Here is a 26,606-nt window from a genome sequence, read left to right as displayed (position 1 = left end):
TCAATCTTCTCTCACAAATACATTAGACTAACAGTTGGTTATGAACAAAGAATACCTCTGAACAGCAGATTTGCAAGCACCATATGGAAGGGCATTATTGAAGTTCTTATATCCCATTTATGCAATCAAAGTCAATACTGCTAAAACACTTTGATACCTCCCACTTAGTCTTTACTTTTAGCTTTTCACTTTGAAAACTAACACAGTATAGTACTTGTCTATTTCCATCTACTTTAAAATAGAATTATTATTCTAATTCACCCTGAGGCATGTAAATACAGAAATAAAGTAATACTTTGGTCACTGCATTTAATAAACACCATTTAATAAGTAACAATAAATTACAATGACAAAGTTTTTATTCTAACGCTATTGCTTCTCATTTAATTGGTAGTATATTGGGGCAAAGGAACTCATAGAAAGTTTCAATCCAAAGTGTTACATTCATTTATGGCATTTCTTTTTCATTATTTTTTAGGAGACACACCTGGTGGTGCTCAGGGCTTATTCCTGGTTCTGTGCTCAAGAATCACTCCTGGCTGTGTTCAGTGGACCATATGCCATGCCAGGTTGAACCAAGGTCAGCTGTGTGTAAGGCAAATGCCCTACCCACTGTGCTATTATTACTCGAGCCCCAATTTCTGTCATTTATATGTCAGGCACGGGCTAAGTATTTTTTTATGTGCTTTTTGGCCTTTCAAATAAATTTCTTCTTGGAGAAAGTTTCTGTTCATTCTGAGAAGGAATGAACATTTATTTTTGGGGGGGGGGTCACACCGGGTGATGCACAGGGGTTACTCCTGGCTCTGCATTCAAGAATTACTCCTGGTGGTGCTTGGGGGACCATATGTGATGCTGGGAATCAAACCTGGGTCAGCTGCATACAAGGCAAACGCCCAACCCGCTGTGCTATTGCTCCAGCCCCGCAGAACTGAACAATTTTTGATGCGGTTAGATTTTTATTTTTCTTGTAAAGCTTCATCTGTGAAGATACCTTTAGCTTCAATATCATAGAGGGTTTTGCCTACATTTTCTTTCTTGTACCTAATAGATTCCGGTCTGATGTTGATCTGACTTTTGTGCATGGCGTTGGACAGAGGTCTGAGTCCATTTTTTTTTTTCATGTAGCTGTCCAGTTTTCCCAGCACCACTTGTTAAAAAGGCTTTCCTTGCTCTAATTCACATTCTTTCTCCCTTATCAAAGTTTAAATGCTCATATATTTGAGGGTGTATGTCAAGATATTCAACTCTATTCCATTGGTTAGTGGGTCTGTTTTTATTCCAATACCATCTTTTTGAGTGAGGGAAGTACTGTTGATCTACATCATTGTGTATATGTCAGTAATATTTTTTCTTACCCCATCCAGAGTGAGTTATCACATTATTGGACTTTTTTGTTGGTGGTGTTTTTGGTTGTTGTTCTTCTATTTATTTTAGGGGGCAGGGGGAACTATACCCAGCTATGCTACCTTTCTCCTGGAAATGCTCAGGGGACCATATGTGGAGATGGGGATGAACCTGGCTGTGTGCAAGACAAGTACCTTACACACTGTAATATCTCTCCAGCTTCTCCATTATGTTTGACTCAAAACTGGGTTATATCAGAACTTATATACACAGTGCCAATATTGACATGTTCTTTTAAAATCATGATTAAGTTCATTTCTAGCAGCACATGTCTACTTCAAAAAATATTGTGTGTATGCTGGGGGAAAGTTATCCCAGATAGAGAGGGGAATACCAAGTAATATGTGATTGAAGATCCTGCGCAAGAAGGGAGATGCATGCTGAAAGTAGACTAGAGACTAAACGGGATGACCACTCAGTACCCCTAGTGCAAACCACAACACCCAAAAGAAAAGAAAGATATCAAATTGGAATGCCCCACTACAGAGGTGGAGTGGGGTGGGGGGATGGGATTGAGGGGGTGGGAGGGATACTGGGTTCATTGGTGGTGGAGGATGGACACTGGTGGAGGGATGGGCTCTCAAACATTGCATGAGGGGAAAACAAGCATGAAAATGTGTGAGTTTGTAACTGTACCCTCACTGTGACTCACTAATTAAAAAATAAATAAATTTAAAATTTAAAAAAAAGAAAAAGAATACTCAAAAAAATTGTGTGTAAATTCCTGTAAGAAGCTTTCAGTGGAGAAACTTATGACCAGGTATAAAGGTCTAAAAGATGTCAATTGTTTCTAAGGAATGACAATTAGTACATTATTTTATTGCTCCAATTCTTCCACTTTTTATTTGAGATGCTTTCCATAATTCTGCCTTAAAACACATTTAATGGATTGATCAACAATTTCAAAACCTTATGTAGGTTTTGAAAAAGAAAAGCATTCTTTTTTTAATGGAGAATTTCTCTCAGAATGTCTTGGCTTTATAATCAAATCTAAAATAAATGCAAGTGAAACCATTTCTTCACCTCTGATTTTTTTTTCTTGTTTGTTTTTGTTCATTTTGTTTTGGGGCCACACCTAGAGATGCTCAGGGGTTGATCCTGCTCTGCACTCAGGAATAACTCTTGGAGAAGTCAGAGGACCATATGGAATGCCAGAGATCAATCCCATGTTGGCAGCATGCAAGATAAGGAACTTCCGGGCTGTACTATCCCTCCAGTCCTATCCACTTTGATTTTTTTACGTCACTGTGAACTCCATGTAGGGAGAGAGATGAACTGCTTGGAATATATTACAATGATATGTGATCTCATAAAAGATTAACTAGAATCTAAAGTATTTTAAAAGAATGTATGTAACTCAACACCAACGAAAGCAAATAACTCCATTTTTTAAAACTGGGCAGATAGGTGGGAGAGATAGTCTAGGGCTTAAGGTCAATGCCTTGTTCATAACCAATTCTGGTTCCATCAATCCACCTACCCTGGTTCTATTCCCAGAGCCCCAAGCTTCTCCTGATATTGACAGATATAGCCCCAGTACTGAGAAGCAACACTTCCTTGGACTCTGTTGGCCAAGAATCAAACAGCGAATCATTATGCTTTCTGATCATGCTCGGTAGAGAAAAAAGAAGAGAGGAGAGGAGAGAGAGGAGAGATGAAAAGAAGGGAGAAGAAGGTAATGGAGGGGAGGGAAGGAGGCAGAGCAGAGAAAAAATGAACAGCACTTCTCCAAAGAAGGCATAGACAGCTAATTGATTCATGAAAAAAATTGCATCATTACTATCAGGATAATGCAAATCAAAATCATAATGAGATATACCTCACATCTCTGAGAATGGCCTGTATTAAAAAGACTGGAAACAAAAAGTGTTGGCTAAATTTTAGAGGTGAAAGAATCCTTGTATATTGTTAGTGGGAGTATAAACTGTTCTAGCCTCTTTCATGAAAGCACCGAAATCTAATCACTGGAATTAGTCCATTCTTTTTGATAATGAGTATTGAGATTTCTCATAATGCTAAAATTAGTTCCATATTTGATACTGCAATTCTACTTCTATGTATCTGCCTAAATAATATTTTAAAACGCTGTTAGAATGAGGATGCATATATTTCTATGTTCATTGTAGCATTATTTACAGTAGCCCAAGATCAGGAAATAATGCAAGTATCTAATGATAGATGAGTAGACAAAGATATAATATGTATACACTATGGAGTACTATTCAGCTATAAGAAGAGATGATTACTATTAACAGAAGATGAAAGACAAATATTGGATAACCTCACTCCTGTGTATATATAAAGAAATAGAACAGACAAAACCAATCCAACACCAACTTCCTACTCAGACTTCAGAACTGGGGCATCAGAGAGGGAGCTGGAAGGGGCCCATAGTGTGAAAGCGTTCTATAGAGTATCAGAGGGATTTTGGTACTTTTGGTGGTGGCAAATCCTATAAGGAATTAGGACCCAGCAAATTCAAGTGAATGTGGAACATTGTCCTGCCTGTTTTCCTGAATTCACAGCAGAACAACTACTGTTCGAAGTTACTTTAACATTTAAGTTGAATTTGGACCTGCAACTCTTTTTGTTTGTTTTCTTTTCTCCTCAGTTTTACTGAGAAGTAATTGAAGACCTAAGTCTAAAATTAAGTTGCTTTAAGACCCCAAAAATTTCATTAGAATTTCATTAGAAACTAAATTGTTTTGGTGCACCTCTCTATATGTTGATTCTAATGAGTTCTAAGTAAACAAATAATTCTCCATAAAAGTTAAAGAAATAGTTTGTATAAGAAGAACTAGATCTAATACAATAATCCACAATATTTCAATTCTGCAAATATAAATCAGACCTGATTGGGTCTTTTGAATGTCCTATGTTCCTCTCCTGTCAAACATAACACAAATCTATAGTATTTATTTACATGTTTGATTAAATAAAATTAAAATTTACTTGTAATTTTATTAAATTGGGCTGGAGCAATAGCACAGCAGTAGAGCGTTTGCCTTGCACACAGCCAACCCAGGTTTGATTCCTCCGCCCCCCTCGGAGAGAGAGCCCAGCAAGCTACCGAGAGTATTGTGCCCGCACGGCAGAGCCTGGCAAGCTACCCGTGGTGTATTCGATATGCCAAATACAGTAACAACAAGTCTCACAATGGAGACGTTACTGGTGCCCACTTGAACAAATTGATGAGCAATGGGATAACAGTGAAATGACAGTGACTTTTAATTTTAAAATTTAAGTTAATTAATTAAAATGTAATTTTTATAGTGCCTTTTGATATAAAAAATACAAAAGTGGTATTGGAGGACACACAAACAAATCTCGGACCTGAGCAATTTGCTCCAGAGATGGCTCTGGACTTTGCAAAAGACCATTTTCACTGGGCCACTCCAGCTAGGGGCAAGTGCTGTCCCTCTGCCTGCCCTCTAGGAATCCTGGTGGCTGCCATCTTCTAGAACTCAGCGAAAAGCTCCAGTATGGGTGGCAGCGGCGGGAAACACCAGGCCTCACAAGACAGAGGAGGAGTTGGTCCCTTTCCTCCCCCCAACCCCGATGGGACCCTGAGATGATGCCTACACACGGCCACCATCTACGTAAGCTCCCACATGGCCACAATCCAGGGACACACAAATGAATCTCGAACCCAAGCAACTTGCTGCAGAGATCTCTCCAGGCCCTAATTATTAAAATTTTAGAATTCCTGCCCACGTGACATTATACTGTACTCACAACAAGCAATACAAAACACATTGTCTAGCATTGCATTTTCGGCAGGTATGAGTGATGGTGGGACTGAGCTCAAATATCGAAGGTAACCAAAGTAGAGAAAGAGAGTATTGTGCAAATTGTCTGCCACACAGGCAGGGATAGGTGTGGAATGGGGTGTGTGTGGGGGGAGTACTAGGGACTTTGGTGGTGGAAAATGTGCACTGGTGAAGGGATGGGTGTTTGATGATTGTATGATCCAAGCTCAAACATAAAAGCTCTGTTATTATACCTCATGGTGAATCAATAAAAAGGGCGGGGGGAATGAAAAACATGGGTTAAATATAGCTCATTCAATAAAAAAAGTGTTATTTGAGTTTTATGTATTAATGGTTACTTTATTTGAAAATCTATCCATATTAGATTGATCGCACCAGTCTGTAAAAACTGAGTAATCACCATCGGTGCTACTATTTGTAACTACACACATTAAACATGTGTGATATTTTAACATTGCAATTATTACATTTTTAAAATACAGATGATATCACACTTATTACTCATCATTTATATTTATCAACATGTCTCCACCTCAGCTAAAAATAGCAGTACTCTTACAAAGAAACTGTTAGCAGTAGCTGAGAATTATGGCTTACCCATTTATTCCACTATTTAAAAGAAAGAAACACAACATACTGACATACGAATTTATTTCGGACATACACAATAGAACTCATCCTAGAAGCCTTCACAGAATCCTCAGGCTAAATGAGTACATTCAAAGCCTTGGTTACTTCAGAAGATCTTCATTCTCTGATTTGTTTCTTTGGCAACTGAAATCATTTCCTATTACTGATGCTTAGCTATTATGCTTCAGGGATTTTATTATAGGTTGTTTTTTGTTGAGAGATCTCTGTAATATTCTACCCACTCTGATCTAAGAAAAATCCCTGTCATTGGACTTCAAGGCCCTAAGACAAAAGTACTTTTCTCTCCAGTAGCATACTATTGCTATTTTTATGACTATCATTTTAATAGTTTTATAAAAAATATAATCTGAAGGTCTAACCCAAGGCTATAAAGTAACACAGGTAGCAAGTGCATAAATAAAATATGTTCAATATCCACTTCAGATGTCACTTCAAAAGGAAAAAGATGGAACTCTAGTAATCTAACTTCAGAATTGGAAGAACTCAAACTGCAATAGCATTTAAAAAAAAAGAAAGCATGGTATGGTCTGGGGATTAAATTAATCAAAGGATACATTTTGGTCATCTCTGATTTCTACAAAAATGATTCAGTATTTTATAAATAAAGAAATTAGAGATAACAAAATATAAGTCAAGTTAGTTAGAAAACTAGTTCTGCAGAAAATATTTTCAGGTATCCTCCCCCAACCATTTATTAGTAATTTTTACTATTTATCATTAATGAGAAATATCTATATTGAACATTCATCTAATTGCTTTCTTTTATTAACAGTGGTTTAATGCTAAACAATAGAAAACTTATCCTTGCTCTTATATTCTAGTCATTGTCATTGTTATTCTGTGAAATAATTTAAAATCATACATTTTTCAAAGTTTAGCAATTTGCAGTAATATATACTGAGAATAATGACTGTTTTATTAAAATTATTTAACGATTAAGTTACTATAGGATTGTATCCTCCTGTACTCAAACTACTGTTTTATTTCTCTAATACTTTGGTAACTTCTACAATTAGCTTATATTAGTTAGAGCAGACGAACATGTCATGACACTTTTGGCTTTCACTACTGTTAAATAACTGTGCCTTAAATTTTCTAAAACAAATCTTTCGGCTCCATTCATTTAATCATAAATTAATAAAGTGGAGTTTTAGCATCAATATATACTTGTGGAAATTAAGTGTTAAATATATGAAGCTCAAGAGCAGTGTTGATGGTGTAGGACCTTAATAAAGGTAATTAATTTTATTTGGAAAATATTAAATTGAGGCAATAGACTTTTGGAGGTCAAAAACAATGAAAACCTTGGGCTGGGATGATAGCACAGTGGGTAGGGTATTTGCCTTGCACCTAGCTGACCCGTGTTCAATTCCCAGCATCCCATATGGTCCCCTGAGCACCGCCAGGAGTAACTCCTGAGTGCAGAGCCAGGAGTAAGCCCTGTGCATCGCCAGGTGTGACCCCAAAAAGAAAAAAAAACAATGAAAACCTATTATTCAAAATTTGCCAGTCTTGCGTTCCATTTCATATATTCATAAGTGTCTAAGTAAGGTCATAGTAACTGCTCCAACAATGCCTTACCCATTATCAATAACCTATAAACAATTCCCCATCCCCAAATCAGCACAAAGACACCCCAATAAATTCAGTACATTTCAATGTATCTCATTCTTTGACCTAGTCTTTTAAATTATATTTTAAAGTTTAAAGGTAGAGGGGCTGGAGAGATAGCACAGAGGGCAGGGTGCTTGCCTGGCATGCAGCCAACCCAGCTTCCATTCCCAGCACCCCATATGGTCCTCTGAGCACTGCCAGGAGTGATTCTGAGTGCAAAGCCAGGAGTAACCCCTGAGCATCACCAGGTTAAGTGACTCCCCCCCAAAATATAAAATTTTTTAAGTAAAGTTTAAAGGTAGAAGTGATGCTTTTTAACAAATCTTTACTTGGGGCCGGAGCGATAGCACAGCGGGTAGGGCGTTCGCCTTGCACGCGGCCGACCTGGGTTCGATCCCCAGCATCCCATATGGTCCCCCAAGCACCGCCAGGAGTAATTCCTGAGTGCAAAGCCAGGAGTAACCCCTGAGCATCGCTGGGTGTGACCCAAAAAGCAAAAAAAAAAAAATCTTTACTTACATATTTGTTAGACTTTGCTTTGACTTTAAAATCTTACAATATCTACATACTCCTGTAGCTAAAACTCACGAATACAACAATCCTGCCCCAATCTGTCAGTTCTACTTAAAACAAGAAAGTAAATCTACTTCCAACATCACACATGGCCAAAACAAAAACAATTTCTGAAGAAATTATTTGCAGAGGTATTCTCTTTGGATATCTTTAAATAGGAAATATGATATACAAATAGGAAACCATCAAGCTTTAAATTCCAAAAGAATTTGGAGGTTCCTCAGATCGGTTTCTGTGTAATATCGAGCTCCTTGCAGTAGTTTAGAAGACAGGTTATAAGGTTATAAACTGGTGGCCTGAGGATCATTTTGCAGCGGTAATATAATCTACTTGGTCCACATGCACATATACATGTATGCAATTTTAAAGAATGGAACCAACTCACAAAAATGGAGCTCCTGGCCTTCTCTGGAGAAATTCCTCCTAGAGTTTCCTATCACTGCCCCTGTGATGAAGCTCTCTTTCTCTCTCTCTCTCTCCTGGGGTCCATTTCACTCACTCATCATTGGCCTGGTGTTTTCCACAAGTAAGCATTTCAGTCAGTGACGCCTCTCTGGAGAGAAGTTTATCCACCAGGGTGGCCTATTTTCACAGAAAGGGAGGGGGCTCACAACTGTGCACGTAGACTCCTTTCATTGCCGTATTCCTAAATACTAAGAGAACTGTGGGTGGAAAAATTTCCATAAACTGGGAATAGTTCTAGCCTCTGACATCAAGTAACAAAATAAAAAAGAAGGGCTCCGTCTACTCTGTCCCACAGGAAAGCCTTCTAGCTATCAGAAGATACTAGCCGCCCTAGGGTTTCTGCTTAGTCGAACATCATCAGAAACCCCGAGTATTCCTGACAGTAATACACTTCTCAGTCCAGCTATGGCCCTTAACCCGCTTCCCTGCCTAGATAAATTATATTCATGATTTATTTTCAATGATTACTTATGTATAAATCAAGACCTCTTTATTTGTTTTTTCCTGCATGGCAGATCCTGGCAAGCTACCTGTGATGTATTTAATATGCCAAAAACAGTAACAATAACATGCTTTTCATGTTCCTGGAGCGAGCAGACGCCATTGGGCTACACTTTCATGCGACAGGAACAAATGAAAATGTTACTGGCGCCCGCTCGAGCGAATCAATGAACAACGGGATGACAATGATACAGTGATACAGTGATTTAAGTATTCATTAATTCATTAATTGTATATACCCGAATTGTCAATATTCTTCATATGTAAGAACGGAATGTATCTTGCATCTAAATGAGTGGTTCTCAAATAATTTGGTCTCAAGACCCCATTATTCTTTTAAAATTCATAGAGAACCCCAATAAGCTTTTAAGAGGGTTGTATCTATTGGCAACCACTGTATTAAACTTGAAAAATATGGAATTGAAAATAGGAGGGCTGGGGAACTAAGACAGGGTTAGAATGTGGGCCTGCAGTCACCCGGCGGGGTTCAATCCTCTGCACCAGAAGGCCTCCCAAGCGTCACTGCCCTGGCCCTGCTGGAAGCACTGAGTGCAGCAGTCATGGTAGGGTCCAGTCAGTACCACATCCTCAGACCCAACACAGTACTACTGGCCAGCCTGGCTGACACTGGCAGAGAACTTGGGCTTGAAAAGTGCTTCCCCCTATCTCAATCCTTACATATTTGCTTTTGAAAAAATGGGTTTAATTACTTGTTAATTCATTTAAAGATATAAACTTAATATAATAGTAAATTGCCCTGATATAAATATATTTCCCCAAACAACACAGATTAGTATAAAAATTGCCATTGTTTTACATTTCAAAAACATCTTTTGATGCAGCAGAGGACAGCTGGATCCTTGTAACTATTTCTGCATTCAATCAGTTGCAATACCATTCATCAGAGAGCCATAGGAAAGCTTGAGAATGAGAGAGGGAAAAATGTAAATAATATCAATATTATTATAAAATTATAATGTGAAAGGCTTTTAGGGAGTCAAGACTTTTGACTCCCTAAAAGCCTTTCACAGATGCCCAGGAGTTCTGAAACCATATCTAGGATTCACTTATGCTTTAATGAAAAGCTTAAAAGACCAACTGGATGCTATCAGCCTAGAGTCCAGTTAGTCTTTTTAGCACCCATGGCATTATTTGTGTTATCTTGAGTTGTAGTCAACTCAAATCAAGAGCTCTTTCTCAAAGTTTGGTGATGTCACATCAAGCCACATCACTTTACTCTAAATGTAGACTTTATACATGGCTTGCCCTGCACATTCCACTTTTGAGGTTTTAGATTATTCTCTGTGATGGAATGCTGTGAGTGCCCCACCCAAGGCCCAATGGATCCAGTGTATCAACTACCAACTTAGATTCTGTTGCATGCTATTATCTTAAAAGAATGATAGGACACCACTCACTTCCATGGCTGCCCATGGCAGATGTTTCCAAAGATGATGCCCTGGTTCTACTTTTAATTTGAAAGTGTGTTTTGCACATGCAGCCATGAGAACAGTCCTGCACCAAATAATACCAGTTGGCGGTCCTCTCTCAGCAACACGGGGGTCACCGTGCTTGGGAAGCTCTGTCACTGCTACTACAAGGAGTGACCGACACACCAGTGATTATCACCAAGAAAGTACAAAAGGCCAACCCATGACATAAAGCAAGGCTGACTTGGCAGCAGTTTCTGTTCCAGAGCTTCACAGCAGATGAGACTAAAGTCTGTCTAGCAAAGACCAGATTCATCCTTAGCTTATCTCCCTTGTGCTGTTCTGCTTCCATCACTCCCTTCCTCCCGTATCTGCAAAGTCTCCAAGTCTCCGACACAGGCCTTTCCTTCCCAAGAACTGCTTCTGGTGAACCCCAACCTAAACATACCCAAGATGACTCAATATAGACTCTGTCATAGATTACAGTAACTAGCCCTCCCAGCACTTCAGCATCTTAACCAGGCTAAGCATGCCCTCTCAAACCAGTGCAGTGGTTCTTAAAGTGCACACCCTGGGTGAGCAGTTTCAGCCTCATCTGAATGCTGGTTAGACCTACAAATTCTTAGGCCCCCTCCATACCCACGGAATCAAAATATCTAGCTAGAGATGTGTCATAATGAACTAATGCAGGGCTATTGAACATTTGAGCTGTTTCCATTTCTTCCTAAAATCGATGCTAATGAAATTATTATACTTTTATGTGAATCTTTGTGTACATTTATGATAATTTTTTAATATTTTCCTGCAATTTTCTTTAATGTAGAAGTACTGCAGTAAAAGAAAATTGATGGACTGGATAGATTAACAGAGAGAGAGTTATGTAATAAACAACTGCAAAATGTTAATGGTAGAAACTAGATAATGAGTATATGGATACTTAGAGAAAAACTCTTCCCGAACTTTTATATGTTTGAGATTAACTGGAAAATGTTTGAACCATTTCATGAAATTAAATTCCTAGAATTGCAATAAATTGTTCACAGTATGTGCACATTTTTTACTCATTTTACTCATTTTTTTTTTTTTTGGTGTTGGTAGGATGAAGCTCATGAGCAGCACTCAGGAACACTCAAGTCACTTCTGGTGATAGCCAGAGGAGCAATACTGGTCAATGCTCAGACAGGCAAGGCAGTGGTGTTTGGGTTCAGCACTGCCAGAGGTCACCAGGGCCACACCTAACAACTTGGGTATTACCAGGGATATATCCAGTGATACATGGGACCCATGTGGTACAAGGAGTCCTTGTTCTAAACTGAGTCCTTGTTCATGCAATGCAGGCACCCCAGATCGTGAAACTATCTCCCTGACCCCCATAATTACGTTTTAGTGCTCTTTACATCTCTGCTATCTTTGTTAGACAGAACCGGTAATTCATCTCTAAATCATTTCCATGAACATTTTTAAATTAATATGCCTTGTAAAAGTATATAATGATTTAATTTTTAAGGAAAATAGTAGATTTTAAAGTCAACTTGTTGAAAAGTTTCCTAAGTAGCTTGACTTCACATTTTATGTTGGTTATTCAAACCACAAAGCAGTAATCAATATGTGAGCACCTGCCTCAAAGGCATTAAACTTATGACCATACACAGTGCTCTTGAGATTAATTTATAAACCAGATTACACTGGTCAGAGTTACATGCTGGCCAGAGACATACACAGGCAGAGAAGGCAGATGGATTATCAAATGGGTCTGTCTTAACTAGTCTTGAGAAAGACTTAAATTCTTCACAAGAATGTCTTTTTTCCCTACTTCCCAGGTTTCTCAGAATTATAAGCATCAATGCCTTCCTCCTCTCTATTGAATCAATTAGGTCTCTAGGAATTCTACTTTCAGATGCAAGTATTTGATTTCAAAATAAAAACAATATAATATGGCTCATCTATAGGATAGAATGCAACACAGATACTGAAAGAGCTATGGAATTCTTTATTTACTGACAGGAAAAGTCATCTGTGACAAACCTGTTCACTGTAAAAAGATATATGTTTGTGTATGATAAAAATTTTCAGAATGATACCTACTAAAATATTAATAATGGTTACCTTCAGCTGAAGGGCATTTCATTTTCTTAAATTCCTTTTAATATATTTATCTATTTATTTTTACAATGGATATGTTTTGTAAATATCCTCAAAGGCTGGAGTTAAGGAGTTTACCAATCCCCATTTGATCCCAGACATTGGATACGGTTCCCTGAGCACTACCAAGAGTGATCCCTGAGCAAAGAAGCAGGAGTAAGTTCTGAGCACCACTGGGTGTGCTCTCCAAGGCAAACAAAATAATGTTATCCAGAATAAATACACTCAAGCAATTTGCATTTTGATTAAAGAAAAAGGAACATACCCCAGAAAAACCACTAAGCCTTATTAAAATTTAATCTAGCAAGATTTTCAAATCAAGGTTAGAGCCCTCTAAAGAATGAAACCCAGATCCAGTATATTTTAAAGGGCAGAAGGGAAAAGAGTTAAAGACAGATGAGTTAATGAAGTCTCCAATCTTGGACTAAGCATTCTAGGGAGAGGGCTGTATCATCTTGAGAGGACTACACCAGAGAAAAATCAATAGGCAACAGAGGACATCTGTGGCCAAAAGATACAACCGAAGACAAGAGTGAAGTCTCACTACCACCAGGAGATGCAGAGTAGAACTCAGCTTCACCACGTTGCCAGTTGCTGCTTTCAGTATTGTGCTAGAAATGCCTCCTGACACATGATACATCTTCTCCCCACTCCTTCAGACCCAGTATCCAATAGCAGATATTATTTTTAATATATGTTTAATTTATTAAATGGTGACAGTGATACAGTGATGTGTTTAGTTTAAAAAAATTATACTCCACAATGACTGCCAAGAAGAATAAGATACCACTCACCTCCATGGGAAGAGATGCCTGCCCAGGGGCAGATTTTTCTAAAGGTGACGCCCTGGTTTGAAAGTGTGTTTTGCACATGTAGCCATCAGAACAGTCCTGCAACAAATAATAAAAAGGGGAAATGTTATTTTAAAAGCACATCATTTTCAGACCCACAGCTTCTCAAAATAAAAACAAGCAAAAGAATTTAAGTGCATTAACTGAGATGATGTGATGAAAAAAAAAAAGTTCCATGTCCTCTGCACATAGTGGGTGACCAATAAATGGAAAATGTAATCTTTCACTGTTATAATTTATTAATGTCTCTCATTCTCTGAAACTAAATCTTCCCCCTTTTACCTCCTAGCAGTCCACAACACTTAAGGCACAGAGCAAATATTTCTCTCTCTCTCTCTCTCTCTCTCTCTCTCTCTCTCTCTCTCTCTCTCTCTCTCTCTCTCTCTCTCTCTCTCTCTTTTGCAAATTTTCACATTATTTTTATTGCTGGGATTCCAGCAAAACACAGAGAGATGTAAAATCTGGACTCTGGGGGATGGAAAGATAATCCAGTAGATAAGGCACTTGCCTTGCACACAGCACATCTATGTTCAGTCCCCGACACCTCATATTGTCCCCTGGGCCTCACCAGGAGTGATCTGAGTCAAGCCAGGATCCCTGAACATCACCACATGCCCAAACCCCAAGAAAAAAAAAATCCTGAAGCTTGTTCTCAACTGACTTGAACTCTCTGTTGGGACTTCTTGTTCCTCATGGCAACTTTCAGAAACTATTCAAATGCATGGAAATCTCTTGTCACATAGTGAATATTTTCATGCCATCCTGAGAGAACACTTTAGGAGGACTTGCAGCAGCTCCTGGAGCTGGAGAAGGTTTCGTTTTCCATTCATGCTCACGGCAAGATCTCCACTAAAATGTCCCAGGGCATGGCTGTGCCTCAAATGACTGGGCATTTGAGAACTGGTCACTTCCACGTAGGTACATGATGCCTTTGCACTGAGGAATAGACTTAGAAAGGTGTGTCTTGTATTGCTCAAGCTGTCTCCTCTTAACCTTAACTCACTGGTTTTTGCTTTCCCCCTTGGAGTCAATCTTGTCCACAGAGATGTTCTTCAAATAGTTGAGACAATTGCTACCATTTTCAAATATGTCTCTGAAAATATGATTTCCTACTCCTTCCTTTTTATTTTTGAGGGATGCACAAGATTGAACTCGGGGCCTTGTACAACAGAAGCAAGAGCTCCAGCACTGAATCACATCCTCTGCTCCTCACTCCTTTTTTCTTGTACTCACTCTTAAAACACTCTATTGGGTGCTGTTCATCTATTTCTGTGGTCAACTCCATTTCATAAAGGTAAAAACATAATTGAGTTTTGGGAAATCTTTGTGGTAGAGCCTAGCATAATAGAGGTGCTGAGCTTGGTTCCTGCATCATCCGACTGCGTCTAAGCAAGACTAACTGCAGCCCCTTGGTCCCCATGCACCATCAGGGCCAACTCCACATTGCCAACCCAAGTGCTAAGCTTAATACTCAGCATAGGGTCAAGCATGACCAGGACTGGCCTCCAGGCTCTTCAAAAACTGCCCATAGTGACCCTCATTTAAAAAAATCTATCTGAATTTTAAAAAGTCAGTGCAAAAATGTAATGCTTTGTGTGCAAACATTCTCATTCAATGAATATTCATCTTCTACCAAATTGTCACTGTGACATTCATAATTTAATCACATTAATATAATAATAATTAAGGGGAGAAAGTGATGACTTGATCGGATGCAGTAGTAAATACAGAACAGTACTCCTGCTGAAAATTTTCCTTCAGTCCAAAATTTTACAAAGATTTAAAAAATCAAGTTTTAAATAAAAAGGAAAAATGTTTGCAAGGGATTTCACACTGAATGTGCTTTAACTTGTGTCATGCCAATTTGTACCTACACTGGCTTGAATACTGACACCCTTAGATTCATGTTCACCTAGAAACTATAGATGTAACCTTACCTGTCAACAGGTTCTCTACAGATGTTAATCAAGATGAGGTGACTCCACCCATTGTGACTAATATCTTTATAAGAAGAGATAAAAATGTCTAGAGACACAAGCACAGAGGGAAGAGGGATAAGAAACAAACCAAGGCAGAGATCCTAGCCGTGCTTTTAGCATCAAAGAATAACAGGGATTGCCCCCAACCACCAGAAGTCAGACAAGGCAAAGGAGGCATTTCCATGTCGCCTTTGTAGGAAGTATGGCCCTGATTTCCAACTTCTCCCTTCAAAACTGTGAGATAATACCTTTGTATTCTGTTCCAAGCCACCTGATTTGCAGTACTTAGATAGGAAGCCCTAGGAGCCCATGGAGAAATAGTAACTAGACTTTCTAAGCGATTGGCAGCACCTTTCCAATGCCCCCATTTAGCGAGGCTGACATCCCACTAGCACTCAGACAGGGCACCTACCCGTCTGATGTGTTTAGCACCTGTTTTGATTAGCCAAATCCAACTTTTCTTGCCATTGTCACAAGCTGCCAAATATTTTCTTTTATTTTTCTTTTTTTTAGCACCCCACCCTTTTAACATTTTATTTTTATTTTCTGTGCTTTAGTATTTGCTTAGTTACTGGTATTTGTTTTATCTTAACAAAGCTTTGTTTGAACAACTCTACTCACTTTCAATAAAAGCTGCCAAATATTTTCAATATTACTCTTGCCTACATGGCAAGCTATCTTATCCTTTACCATGTTATAGTATTGCATTAGAATTACATATTTTGTATGTGAATTTTTGTTGTAAATTCCTGTTTTACACATTCAACACTCTGATAATCCTTTATCACTGGAATATTTATAGTTAGACAAAGTAAATTTACTTAAAATAAGAAAGACTTATGTATTGATAGTTGCTTCTGTTTACATCAAGTATTCACTTCTCCTTTTGGAATAGTAGCTAATTTTCCTCTAGGAATCATTCTCTTAATCCCTTTCAGTAAAGTTGGGTATCCTAGTTCAGGGTGATTACAGAAGAACTCTGATCTGGTCAATGTGGGGATCAGGGCTTCTGGCCTCAGACTCTTGGGTGGGAAAATGATCCAAAAGGAGCCAGTGATGATTCCAAGTGGAGCTCAGGGCTACCATATATAGTACCAGGAATCAAGCCCAGTAAAAACTTTACCTTCTGTACTATCTCTCCAACCCCTGATTATCTCAAATATTTGCCAAATCTGCGGTCAGACTGATAGTACAGTGGGTAAGGTTCTTGTCTTGCACGTGGCTGACCTAGGTTTGATCCCCATATGCCCCTGAGCACTGCCAGGAGTAATTCCTGAGTGCAGAGCCGGGTATAATTCCTGATCATTGCTGAGTGTGGCCCCAAAACAAACCAAAAAATTGCCAAATACAAAACAACTATACTATTATGTGTTCGTGAGATAAAATAACAGCAGTCTGCACTTTAAAATGATGTCAGGGGCTGAAGCAATAGCACAGCAGGGAGAGTGTTTGACTTGCATGCAGCCGACCCGGGTTTGATCCCCAGCATCCCATATGGTCCCCTGAGCACCGCCAAGGGTGATTCCTGAGTGCAGAGCAGGAGTAACCGCTGTGCATTGCCAGGTGTGACCCAAAAAGCAAAAAAAGAATAATAAAAATAATCTGTCAGTAGGAAAAAAAATGAACCATACTCTTGGGATATTTGGTAGGGCTAAATGTGTTCACTGGATATAATTCATCAAACAAGGGTAACTTATTCATATTTTTCTATATCTTGACACTAGTCATACAACCTTTTCTAAAGTAAAGCTACCATTAGCAAAATTCTAGTTACAATGCAAAATACATTTTCTCTGACATCAAACAGAGGTAGAGAAAAAAATTCCTATGCACTTATGGTATAAAATCTAAATGATTTACATGATATCTTTCCAAATGAGTTGATATAGAGAGAGATGTCATTTTAAATATTACATATAACTAAGAAACTTTAACTTCTATGTTGTCATTTCTGATACTTTCATCAATGTATTTAGGGAAATACACAACCTATATTTTAGTCATGGTAATTTTCTTTTCAGATCTATCTCTTACAATTCTAGATTATTTTTTGTTTTGTTTTGTTTTGTTTTGCTTTTTTTGGGTCACACCCGACGATGCACAGGGGTCACTCCTGGCTCTGCACTCAGGAATTATCCCTGGCGGTGGTCAGAGGACCATATGGGATGCTAGGAATCGAATCCAGGTCGGCTGTGTGCAAGGCAAATGCACTACCCGCTGTGCTATCACTCAAGCCCCAGTTTTTTTTTTTTCTTAAATAAAATATAGAGGGCCAGAGAGATAGGTCAAGGTTATTCTAAAATACCTGTCTTGCATGAGGTCAACCCTGGTTGGATCCCCAGAACCACGTGTGGTCTCCTGAGCACCATTAGTAGTGAACTCCCCAAAAAAACCTGGGGAAAGAAAACCGCTAAAGATAGAAAAAGGTGTGATTTCACATGTTCTTCTTCAAGCATTTACTTCCACAGAAGCTGGCCTTTCCTACATTGTTTTGACTTGCAGCAGAAGAATATATTGTTTTCTTCATTGTTGTTAGACAGGCAGATATGAAGGGATGAGATATGCACCCAGCACCTGCTGAGGCCCCAGGTGGCCATAAAGGAGGTTTAACTCAACTGTCCCCCTCTTTGCTCCAGAGGACATGGCTCTAGCCTGCTACATTCCTTTCGTCCTTCTGACAGCTTACAATTTGCCATGAACTTTATACATCCTTATGAGATGCTATTTTTATGGTCCCATCCCTCAGTAAATCTAAAATTCAGGCCCAGACAGGAGTCCTGCGGGAAGAAAGGCACGCCCAGGATCCTAACTGCCACATCTCGACTACATTTCCACATAAAAACCTGATCCCCACTCGGTCTAAAAACACCCAGGAACAGCCTGGGAGGAGGTGAGAACAAAGGGATCTTTACAGTGTATCCAGTCCAACTCTCTTGTTTTAGAGATAAGAGGGCAAAGGACTAAAAGACTTTAAAGAGCCTCGTCTTCCAGCTAATTAGGGCAGTGCTGGAAGTGGAAAGCAGGTCTCTTGACCCCAGTGTTGTTTCTACCACACTAAGCAAATTCTGCCAGAGAATAAGATCAGGGCAGAAGAGAGCTTACTGACGTTCAGGAACTGATGTAAGCCAGTGCTTTGTGCTCTGAGTAACAAGCTCCAGCCGCTCGTATGGTCTGGGGAGTAGCAACCGGAGAGTTGCTGGGAAGCTTGTTGAACAGGCAGAATTGCAAGCCCCACCCCAGAACTCCTAAATCAGAACTGCATTTAAGGGATGCAGTGTGATTCATGCTCACCTCTGGAACCACTGAGGCAGCACACACTGCAACCCCTGACTCAAACGGATTGTGTAAAACATGTGCTCTCATGCCAAGGTACAGATCACAATCACTTGGGAAGTTTGAAGAATGCTGCTGCAGAGATCCCGCCTCAGACCAGTGAAGTCAGACTCGATCAATGCCATGGTCAGGGCCGAGAACCCATCTAGACTGAATTCAGGGGGAGTTCTTTTGGATTCTTGAGAATGGGGTCAATTGTGTCATATACAGCTGGAGAAAAAAAAGATGACAAATTTCACCAACTCTCACCCAGAGCTCTTGTTCCTTTATTCTAAAGTAGCCTCTGAAGGTGCTTCTCTCTCTTCAGTTCTATGCTGGAACTGATTTTTAAGTGGTCTTGATTTCCACCTCAACCCTGCTCTGGGACCTGCCCAGTCTTGATCCAGTCCTCTGAACTGCCATTGATCTCCTAATTTAAAACTGTCTCTGTCCCATGTCTGGCTCCACGCCTCCAGCAGGACTCCTCTCTGTCTAGCCACAAGACAGAGAACTTCCCTCTATCAGAGTACAAAAAAGACTAATAGGAAAAGTTCAGGTCCAGTAACCCAGACACCATGACTGCAAAAGAGAATACCTCCTCGCAGTCAAAATTCTCCCAGTTAACTAATAGAATGTTCTTCACCTTCTAACAAAATAAAAAATACCTAGGGTTGGAGGGATAGCACAGGGGTAAGGCACTTGCCTTGCAGGCAGTGGACTTTGGTTCGGCCACTGCTACTACTATGGTCCCCTGAGCACCTTCAGGAGTGATCTTTGGACACAGAGATAGGAGTACCATGTGTGGCCCCAAAACAAACAAAAAAAAAATTTTAAAAAGAAAACAAAGAGAAAAATATCAAAATACCAGGGGAAGTTTGTAGTTTACATCATAGACTAATTTTACCAACAGATAACTTTAATTTCCTCAACATATTAACAGTTCCAACAAATCAATAAGATAGGTTAAACAGTTCCTAAGAAAATGAGTAAAAGATATAGAGAGCTCATTACAAAGGAATTACAGTTATTGCTAAATAAAATAATTTAATGTTACACATAAGAAAATGCAAATTAAAATGATGTGATTCCATTTTTACCTATCAGATTGGCAAAGAGCAAAAAAAAAAAATTGTTAAATATACTGTGTAGACAAACAGGTGAGCACTCTCATACATCGCCAGGGGCACAGAAGTTTAAATGAGCATTTCCTTCCTGGAGAGCAAGTTGGCAAAAATCATCCAAATTAAAAATGCACACACCTTTGACCCAGAAGTGCTACTTTCAGGAACTCTTATTATGCATCCAGTTGTACATATATAAAATAAAATGGATGCAATGATAAATATAAAGGACTCTCTTAATAATACAATGTTAGAAATAATCTTAAGTGCCTATCAGGAAGAATTGGCTGAATAAATTGTGGTATAACGAAATAACGGAATGCTACATAGTCATAAACAATGAGTAAGTTTTTTAAGTTTTAATATGAAGTAAGAAACAAGGTAGATTTTTTTAAAGTATGCTGAGAAGGCATTATGTGCCTCGCCTGTACAACCCTCAGCACCACATGTGCCCTCATCCTAAAACTACCAAGAGTGGCTCCTGGGCCCAAGTACTGAGCTGAACATAGGGCTTCTGTTGCCCTGAGTGGCTCTAGCTCCAAGTATCAGTAAGTACACCCCCGCAAAGTAGGCAGAGCAATACGTATATATGTACATTATGTTATCATTTGTTTAGGTATAATTCCCTATGTTTGTGTGTACACTAAATATATTTAGAAGGACACCCAAGCAGGTTGAGGTGACACACATGGAAGAACTTAGAAGAAATTTAAATGTTTAGTTTACAGAACTTTTTGTACCTATGAATAAATAACACTTCGTGTTAAATCCTTTAGTTGATTGTCCTTTGCACATACACCTCTAGGCCATCACATTGCTACAACAGATTCCAATCTTGAACTTCTAGGGAGGAAATGTCCTGGAGGCCTCAGCACCCCAGAGAGACAATCAAGTTTTCAAGTTTAGCACTGACTGCATATTGGACGGAGATCTAAGGATTTTGCAACAGAACATGTTTGGATCTGCTTCCTTACAAGCTGTCATGGACTATGCCACCCAGAGAGCTATGTTATGCCTGTTGAAATCCAGCTACCCAAATAATTATAGGGCTTCTGTTGCTGAATTTTAATAAGCTTTTAACAATCATCTCTAGAAAAACACTGCTCTCTGAAAAAAATTGGGTGGCAATTATCTAAGGACCTCAGCTGTACTTTGGAATAAAGCTTTGCATACAGGACTTAAACTCAAGTTAACTGCCCAGAATGATCAGCTGCAGAAAGGGTTTGACAAGACCATAAGGTAGAAACTAAGACAAGAGGAAGTTTCCAGGCCACTGCAGGCACTTATCAAAACATGACCTGCAGAGCCGGTGAGTCCTGAAGACAGGCCAGAGTTAGACCACAGAAATCACGTGATTGTTCTTTCCCTCTATAAAAGATCAAACCAATAGTATGAGACAATCTCCAAAGCGGACTGATCTTAAAGGAGAGGGTGGGAGGGAAGGGTGGGGGTGGTGAGGAGAAGAAAACTGAAACTGAAACTGCCAAACTTTGATGATAAAGGAAAGTCTTTGTTAAGAATTTGGAGATTCCCCCAGAATCAATTCTTAATATGCTCATGTGTCTCCTCATGTCCACTCCTTATACCACCCAGTCTTACTAACTTTGGTTTCAATTTCTCATCCTGTTACGCCTTCCAAATGCATGTGTGATCCTGGTCATGGTGACCTGATGCCTGAGTCAGTATCAAGACTTCCCAGATGCAGCCGACTAATTCCTTGTTTTTCTTTTTTAGAGCTTTACAAAGCTGTTAATAATTAGGTTTCAGTCATAGTGTTTCAACACCCATCCCACCACCAGTGTACAGTTCCCAGCCCAGTGTCCCCAATTTCCTCTCCATCACCTCCCCCACGCCCCCCAGACGGCCTCTATAGCAGGCACCCCCCCTCTCCTCCCTCTTTTGGGTATTGTGCTCTGAAGTACAGATACTGAAAAATTATCCAGTATATCCCTTTACCTACTCAGTTCTTATCCAGTGTGATCGTTCCCAGCTATTACTGTCATCACGGTCCCTTCTCTATCTTACCTACCCTCAGCTATGCACACTCTTTTGGTTGATTCTAACCACTGAGTACTCCTAGACCCTGTTTTCCCTGGCCATGAATATATCTTCTACTGTATATATATTTTAAACACCACAACTGAGTGCAGTCAATCTATATCTGTCCCTTTCTTTCTGGCTCACTTCATTCAGCATGATACTCTCCAAGTAATCAATTTATAGACAATTTTCATGACTTTAGTTTTCCTAACAGCTGAGTAGTATTGCATTGTGTAGATGTGCCACAGTTTCTTTACCTATGTGTCTGTTCTTGGGCAATCAGGTTGTTTCCAGATTGCAGCAGACTAATTCATGGGCAACTGTTGATTTTGGTTCACTTCAGTAAAAACTCAAAACAAAAAACCCAAAAACCCAAATGTAAAAGTGAAAATATGATACAGTTCATCTTTAAAAAAAAAACTTTGCATGCCTCAAAATTTCCCCTGGTCTTGTCATATTTTCAGGCTTACTACACATGACATATCTGTTAATTTAGGATTTCACCCATACCTTAGAACTTTCTGGAGGAGAAAGGTGAAGAAACAACTGAGATAATTATGGCTTATAACTACACCTAACTTTCAGGGAAAGAAGTAAATCATCTTTCCAGATATGTTCTGCCCATTAGAGACAGATATCCCTTTGCTTAATCATTTGGACAAGATGACCTATGAATATTGCTTTATCTGTATAAAACTGCTTTTATCTGCCAGAATGCCTACTGAATTCAATTGATCACTAGTTGAAATTAAGCCTACAAAAAGTCCGCACCTATGGGCCCTTGATTACAGGTTCTCTAGCTCTACAGTTTAAAAAGACTACTTTTTTTTGAGGGGGGGTGGTAACATCCAGCCGTGCTCAGGGCTGACTCCTGGCTCTGCACTCAGGGATTACTCTTAGCAGGAGTAGGGGACCATACAGGATGCTGGGAATCAAACCCGAGTCAGCCACATGCAGGGCAAGCGCCCTACCCTACCTGTTCTATGCCTCAGGCCCAAAGAGAACTTTCCAACTGTGGTCATGTATGAAACTAAAAGAGAATCTTCACAGTAGTGCTGCGTCATAGGGTTACATTTGCATTCTATAATAATACTTTGTCCTACACTGAATCTTGTGTATATGAGCATACTTACCACACATTTTTTTTAGGTTTCAATTTCTAAGTAGCCAACAAATGAAGCACAGAGGACTAATTATATTTACTGAACAGAGTTCAAATATTATAAATCTTGATGATATTAAAATGATGGTATAATTAATTTCAAGTTCAGAAGGAGAAATAGGAAGGAATATGGAAGACAGTATAGAGACACCAAATTCCTCATCTTTCCGAGTAGGAATCAACAGTTATCATCCAAGAATTAGAAGTAAAATACACTGCCCAAAGTTTGGGAAATTACCACAAGAATAACTAAGGAGAGAGAATAAATAAGAAGTTATTTTCACCAGTAGAAGCTTATATTAGACAAATTTAAATCATACAAACAACGGAAACAATGGAATATTATATAGGAATGAGGAATAATAAGATTTTTCTGTATAAAAGGAATATTATATAGGAATTGGGAATAATAAGATTATTCGGTATATGCTCACAAAGTAAGATAGCTAGTGATCTAATGTTAGGTGGAAAATAAAGTTACTGAGGTCCCAGTTATGCCTTGAGATCAGAGACTCTGTGTTCAATCCCCAGGGCCGAATGCCCAAGTGCACCCTTGTGGCTCCTAAGAGCCACAATAAAGTGTGTCCTCCAGCACACCACCATGCTGTAACCATCCCACCCGAGCACCTAAACTGAGAGTACAAACACAATCAATTTTTTGACCCTCCTGGAAAATACCACACCTGTCTAAGCACCATAACCATGTATGTGTGACCTCCCACCAACAGAATCACAGAAACAACAGCATAAAAACAAAGGAAAAAAGAGGAAAAGCTAAGTTATAAAATGATATTCACATTTGTTATATTTATATTCTGAATATTATTTATACTATAGATGGATAGAGATATATTTTTACATGTGCTTAGAAAGTCAATTACAGAATTTGGAATAGGGCCGAAAATCTTTTTATTTGTATTTTTTGCATTTGTGTTATTATAAATTTTTTGGAAGGAGACATCAGGTATTAAATTCAGAGCCTCACACATACAAGGCATGCGCTCTACTACTAAGCCACATTTGTGGGCTGTATTATTATTTCCACAATGATTGTGTGCATTTTTCTTTGTAAAAAAAAATCAAGAAAAGGACCCAACTCATGAAAGAAAGGGTGCTGTTGTTTGGGGAAACTAGGTGATAAACATTCATTAAAGCTTTTCTTCTAGGGACCAGAGCAATAGTACAGCAGATAGGGCGTTTGCTTTGCACATGGCCGACCCGGGTTTGATCCCTGGCATTCCATATGATCCCCCAAGCACCGCCAGGAGTAATTCCTGAGTGCAGAGCCAGGAGTAACCCCTGAGCATTGTCAGATGTGACCCAAAAAGCAAAAATAAATAAATAAAATAAAGCTTTCCTTTTATCCCGCAAATCAGGATGATTCAATGACCATGAAATGCTATAGCATACAAAGTTAAATATTACTTATTTTTCCTCTTTTTGAATTGACCCTTTCATTGCTAAACTGAAAAAAGCCAATACTTTTTTCCTAGGTCACTACCAAATTAGGGCAAAATCCCTGAGTTAGAGCCTTCACTTTGATTCCAAGTGACCATTGTTTCATGCCACTTAAGGCATTTTCATTTTCAGTTCCATTCAATGAAGGCACACCCTTTAGTTGAGCACTGTGTTCCTCTGTTTGAGAAGGTCATTTTCTTAGGACATTCCTGCTCCCTTTTCTCATCAGAATTCTCAGACCTCACAAACCTCCCTTACTTTTCTTTCCCGTCCCTTTCTAATTGATCAAAGAACAGAAAATGCTGTTCTTCCCATTTCCTGAATTCAGGACAAAGCACCACACAGGAAGAGTCCCCAGGCAAGGAAAAGGGACAGAAAATTAGCAGCTTGTCAGGGGGAGAAAAGATTACCAGGACCAGTAAGGTGAGGTTACATGAATGTGTTTACAAGTGCCTAAACAGCATGCTTACTTCAAATGTTTTTTAGAGAATGGTTACAGTCTAAATAAATCCTTTCCCTTTCTTGAACCCAAAGCATCTAAACTTTAAAATAAATGAGTTCTCAAAGACTAGAGTGATAGAACAGCTGGTAGAGCGTTTGCCTTGCGCACAGCCAACCCGGGTTCGATTCCCAGCATCCCATATTGTCCCCTGAGCACCACCAGGACTAAGTCCTGAGTGCAGAGCCAGGAGTAACCCCTGTGCATTGCCAGGTGTGACACAAAAAGCTAAATAAATAAATAAATAAATAAATAAATAAATAAATGTAACATTAAATTAAAAAATAAATAAATGAGTTCTGGAGAGCTAGAGAGATTGTATGGGGGTAAGAGGCTTGTTTACATGCAGCTGACCTGAACTTGATCCCTGGCACCCCATATGGTCTCCAGAGTCTGCCAGGAATGATCCCCGAGCACAGAGCCAGGAGTAAACCCTGGACACCGAGCAACGCCAGATGTGCCAAGCCACCTCCCTACCCCACAACGGCCCTGGAAAACAAAGCACTAGTTTTTCCTTACTAGTGCTTTAGGCATCTATCAGAAAGTTTCTCTGTAAAAATTTTTGTGGAAGGGAATTTATTCACTTTTCCTCTTTTGGTATTTTGTAATGTTTTGTTTTCAGGTTTTCCAACTTGTCTGTTTGGAATTTTCAAACTTCTATTCTAGATAAGGGTCCTCCTGGTGTACCCTGAGACTTTTCAAACTACTTGGTTTTGACTCCCAAAGCCTTCTTGCTTATCTGTGCCTGAAGAATGGTTAGTCAGTGCCCCAGCTAACTGCAGTGAGTTTGGTGGGCCTGTTGTAGAATCATAATTTTTCTGTGTTGTTTTTACTTCCACCTTGTGAAGATGTTACCACATTGGGGCAGGAGAAATAGCACTGTGTGTAAGGTGCTTGCCTTGCGTGCGGCCAACATGGGTTTGATCCCAAATTCACCAGGAGTGATTCCGGACTGCAGAGTCAGGAGTAACCCCTGAACACCATCCAGCGTTGCCAAAACAACAAAATGTTACATATTGTGTTGGCTCTACTTGAAATATTTTTAACAGTTTACCATTATTTTCCAAATATCACAGATTTAAAAAAAAAAAACACACAGAAAACCCAAGTTCTGACCCTCTCTATTATGATATTTGGATTTTAAATACTTCCAGTCTTGGGACCAAAGAGATAATACAGTGGGTAGCGTGCTTTCTTTGAATGCATACAACCCAGGTTCAATCCCCAGCATCTCATATGGTCCCCTGAGCACCACTAGGAGAGATTCCTGAGCTCAGAGCCAGAAGTAACCTCTGAGCATTCCTGAGTGTGAGCTAAAAACAAAACAAAACAAATGATCAAAAAGCAAATAAAAACTTCAAATCTTAAGCCTTATAGTTTTACAAATAATATTTGTTATAAAATTATTTAATAGGAGATATTAACTTTGGGGCTGGAGCGATAGCACAGTGGGTAGGGCGTTTGCCTTGCACGCGGCCGACCCAGGTTCAGTTCCCAGCATCCCATATGGTCCCCTGAGCACCGCCAGGAGTAATTCCTGAGTACAGAGCCAGGAATAACCACTGTGCATCGCCAGGTGTGACCCAAAAAGCCAAAAAAAAAGATATTAATTTATACTATAGTTATTTTAT

The 26,606-nt window shown here is 39.2% G+C and overlaps 1 protein-coding gene across 1 annotated transcript in view; it reads right to left on the bottom strand.

Moving 5' to 3' along the window:
- The window catches only part of ATG10 (autophagy related 10), a 275,907-nt gene that overhangs the window by 182,868 nt on the left and 66,433 nt on the right, over window positions 1-26,606 (bottom strand). Inside the window, exon 3 of the mRNA XM_055123937.1 lies at window positions 13,348-13,443. Coding sequence (XP_054979912.1) covers window positions 13,348-13,443 — 96 coding nt within the window. The remainder of the gene's footprint in view (window positions 1-13,347; window positions 13,444-26,606) is intronic.

Source organism: Sorex araneus, chromosome 1 (genome assembly GCF_027595985.1).
Source record: "Sorex araneus isolate mSorAra2 chromosome 1, mSorAra2.pri, whole genome shotgun sequence".
In the NCBI taxonomy this organism is placed as follows: Eukaryota; Metazoa; Chordata; class Mammalia; order Eulipotyphla; family Soricidae; genus Sorex; species Sorex araneus.
This window is presented reverse-complemented; position numbering and strand designations above follow the sequence as displayed.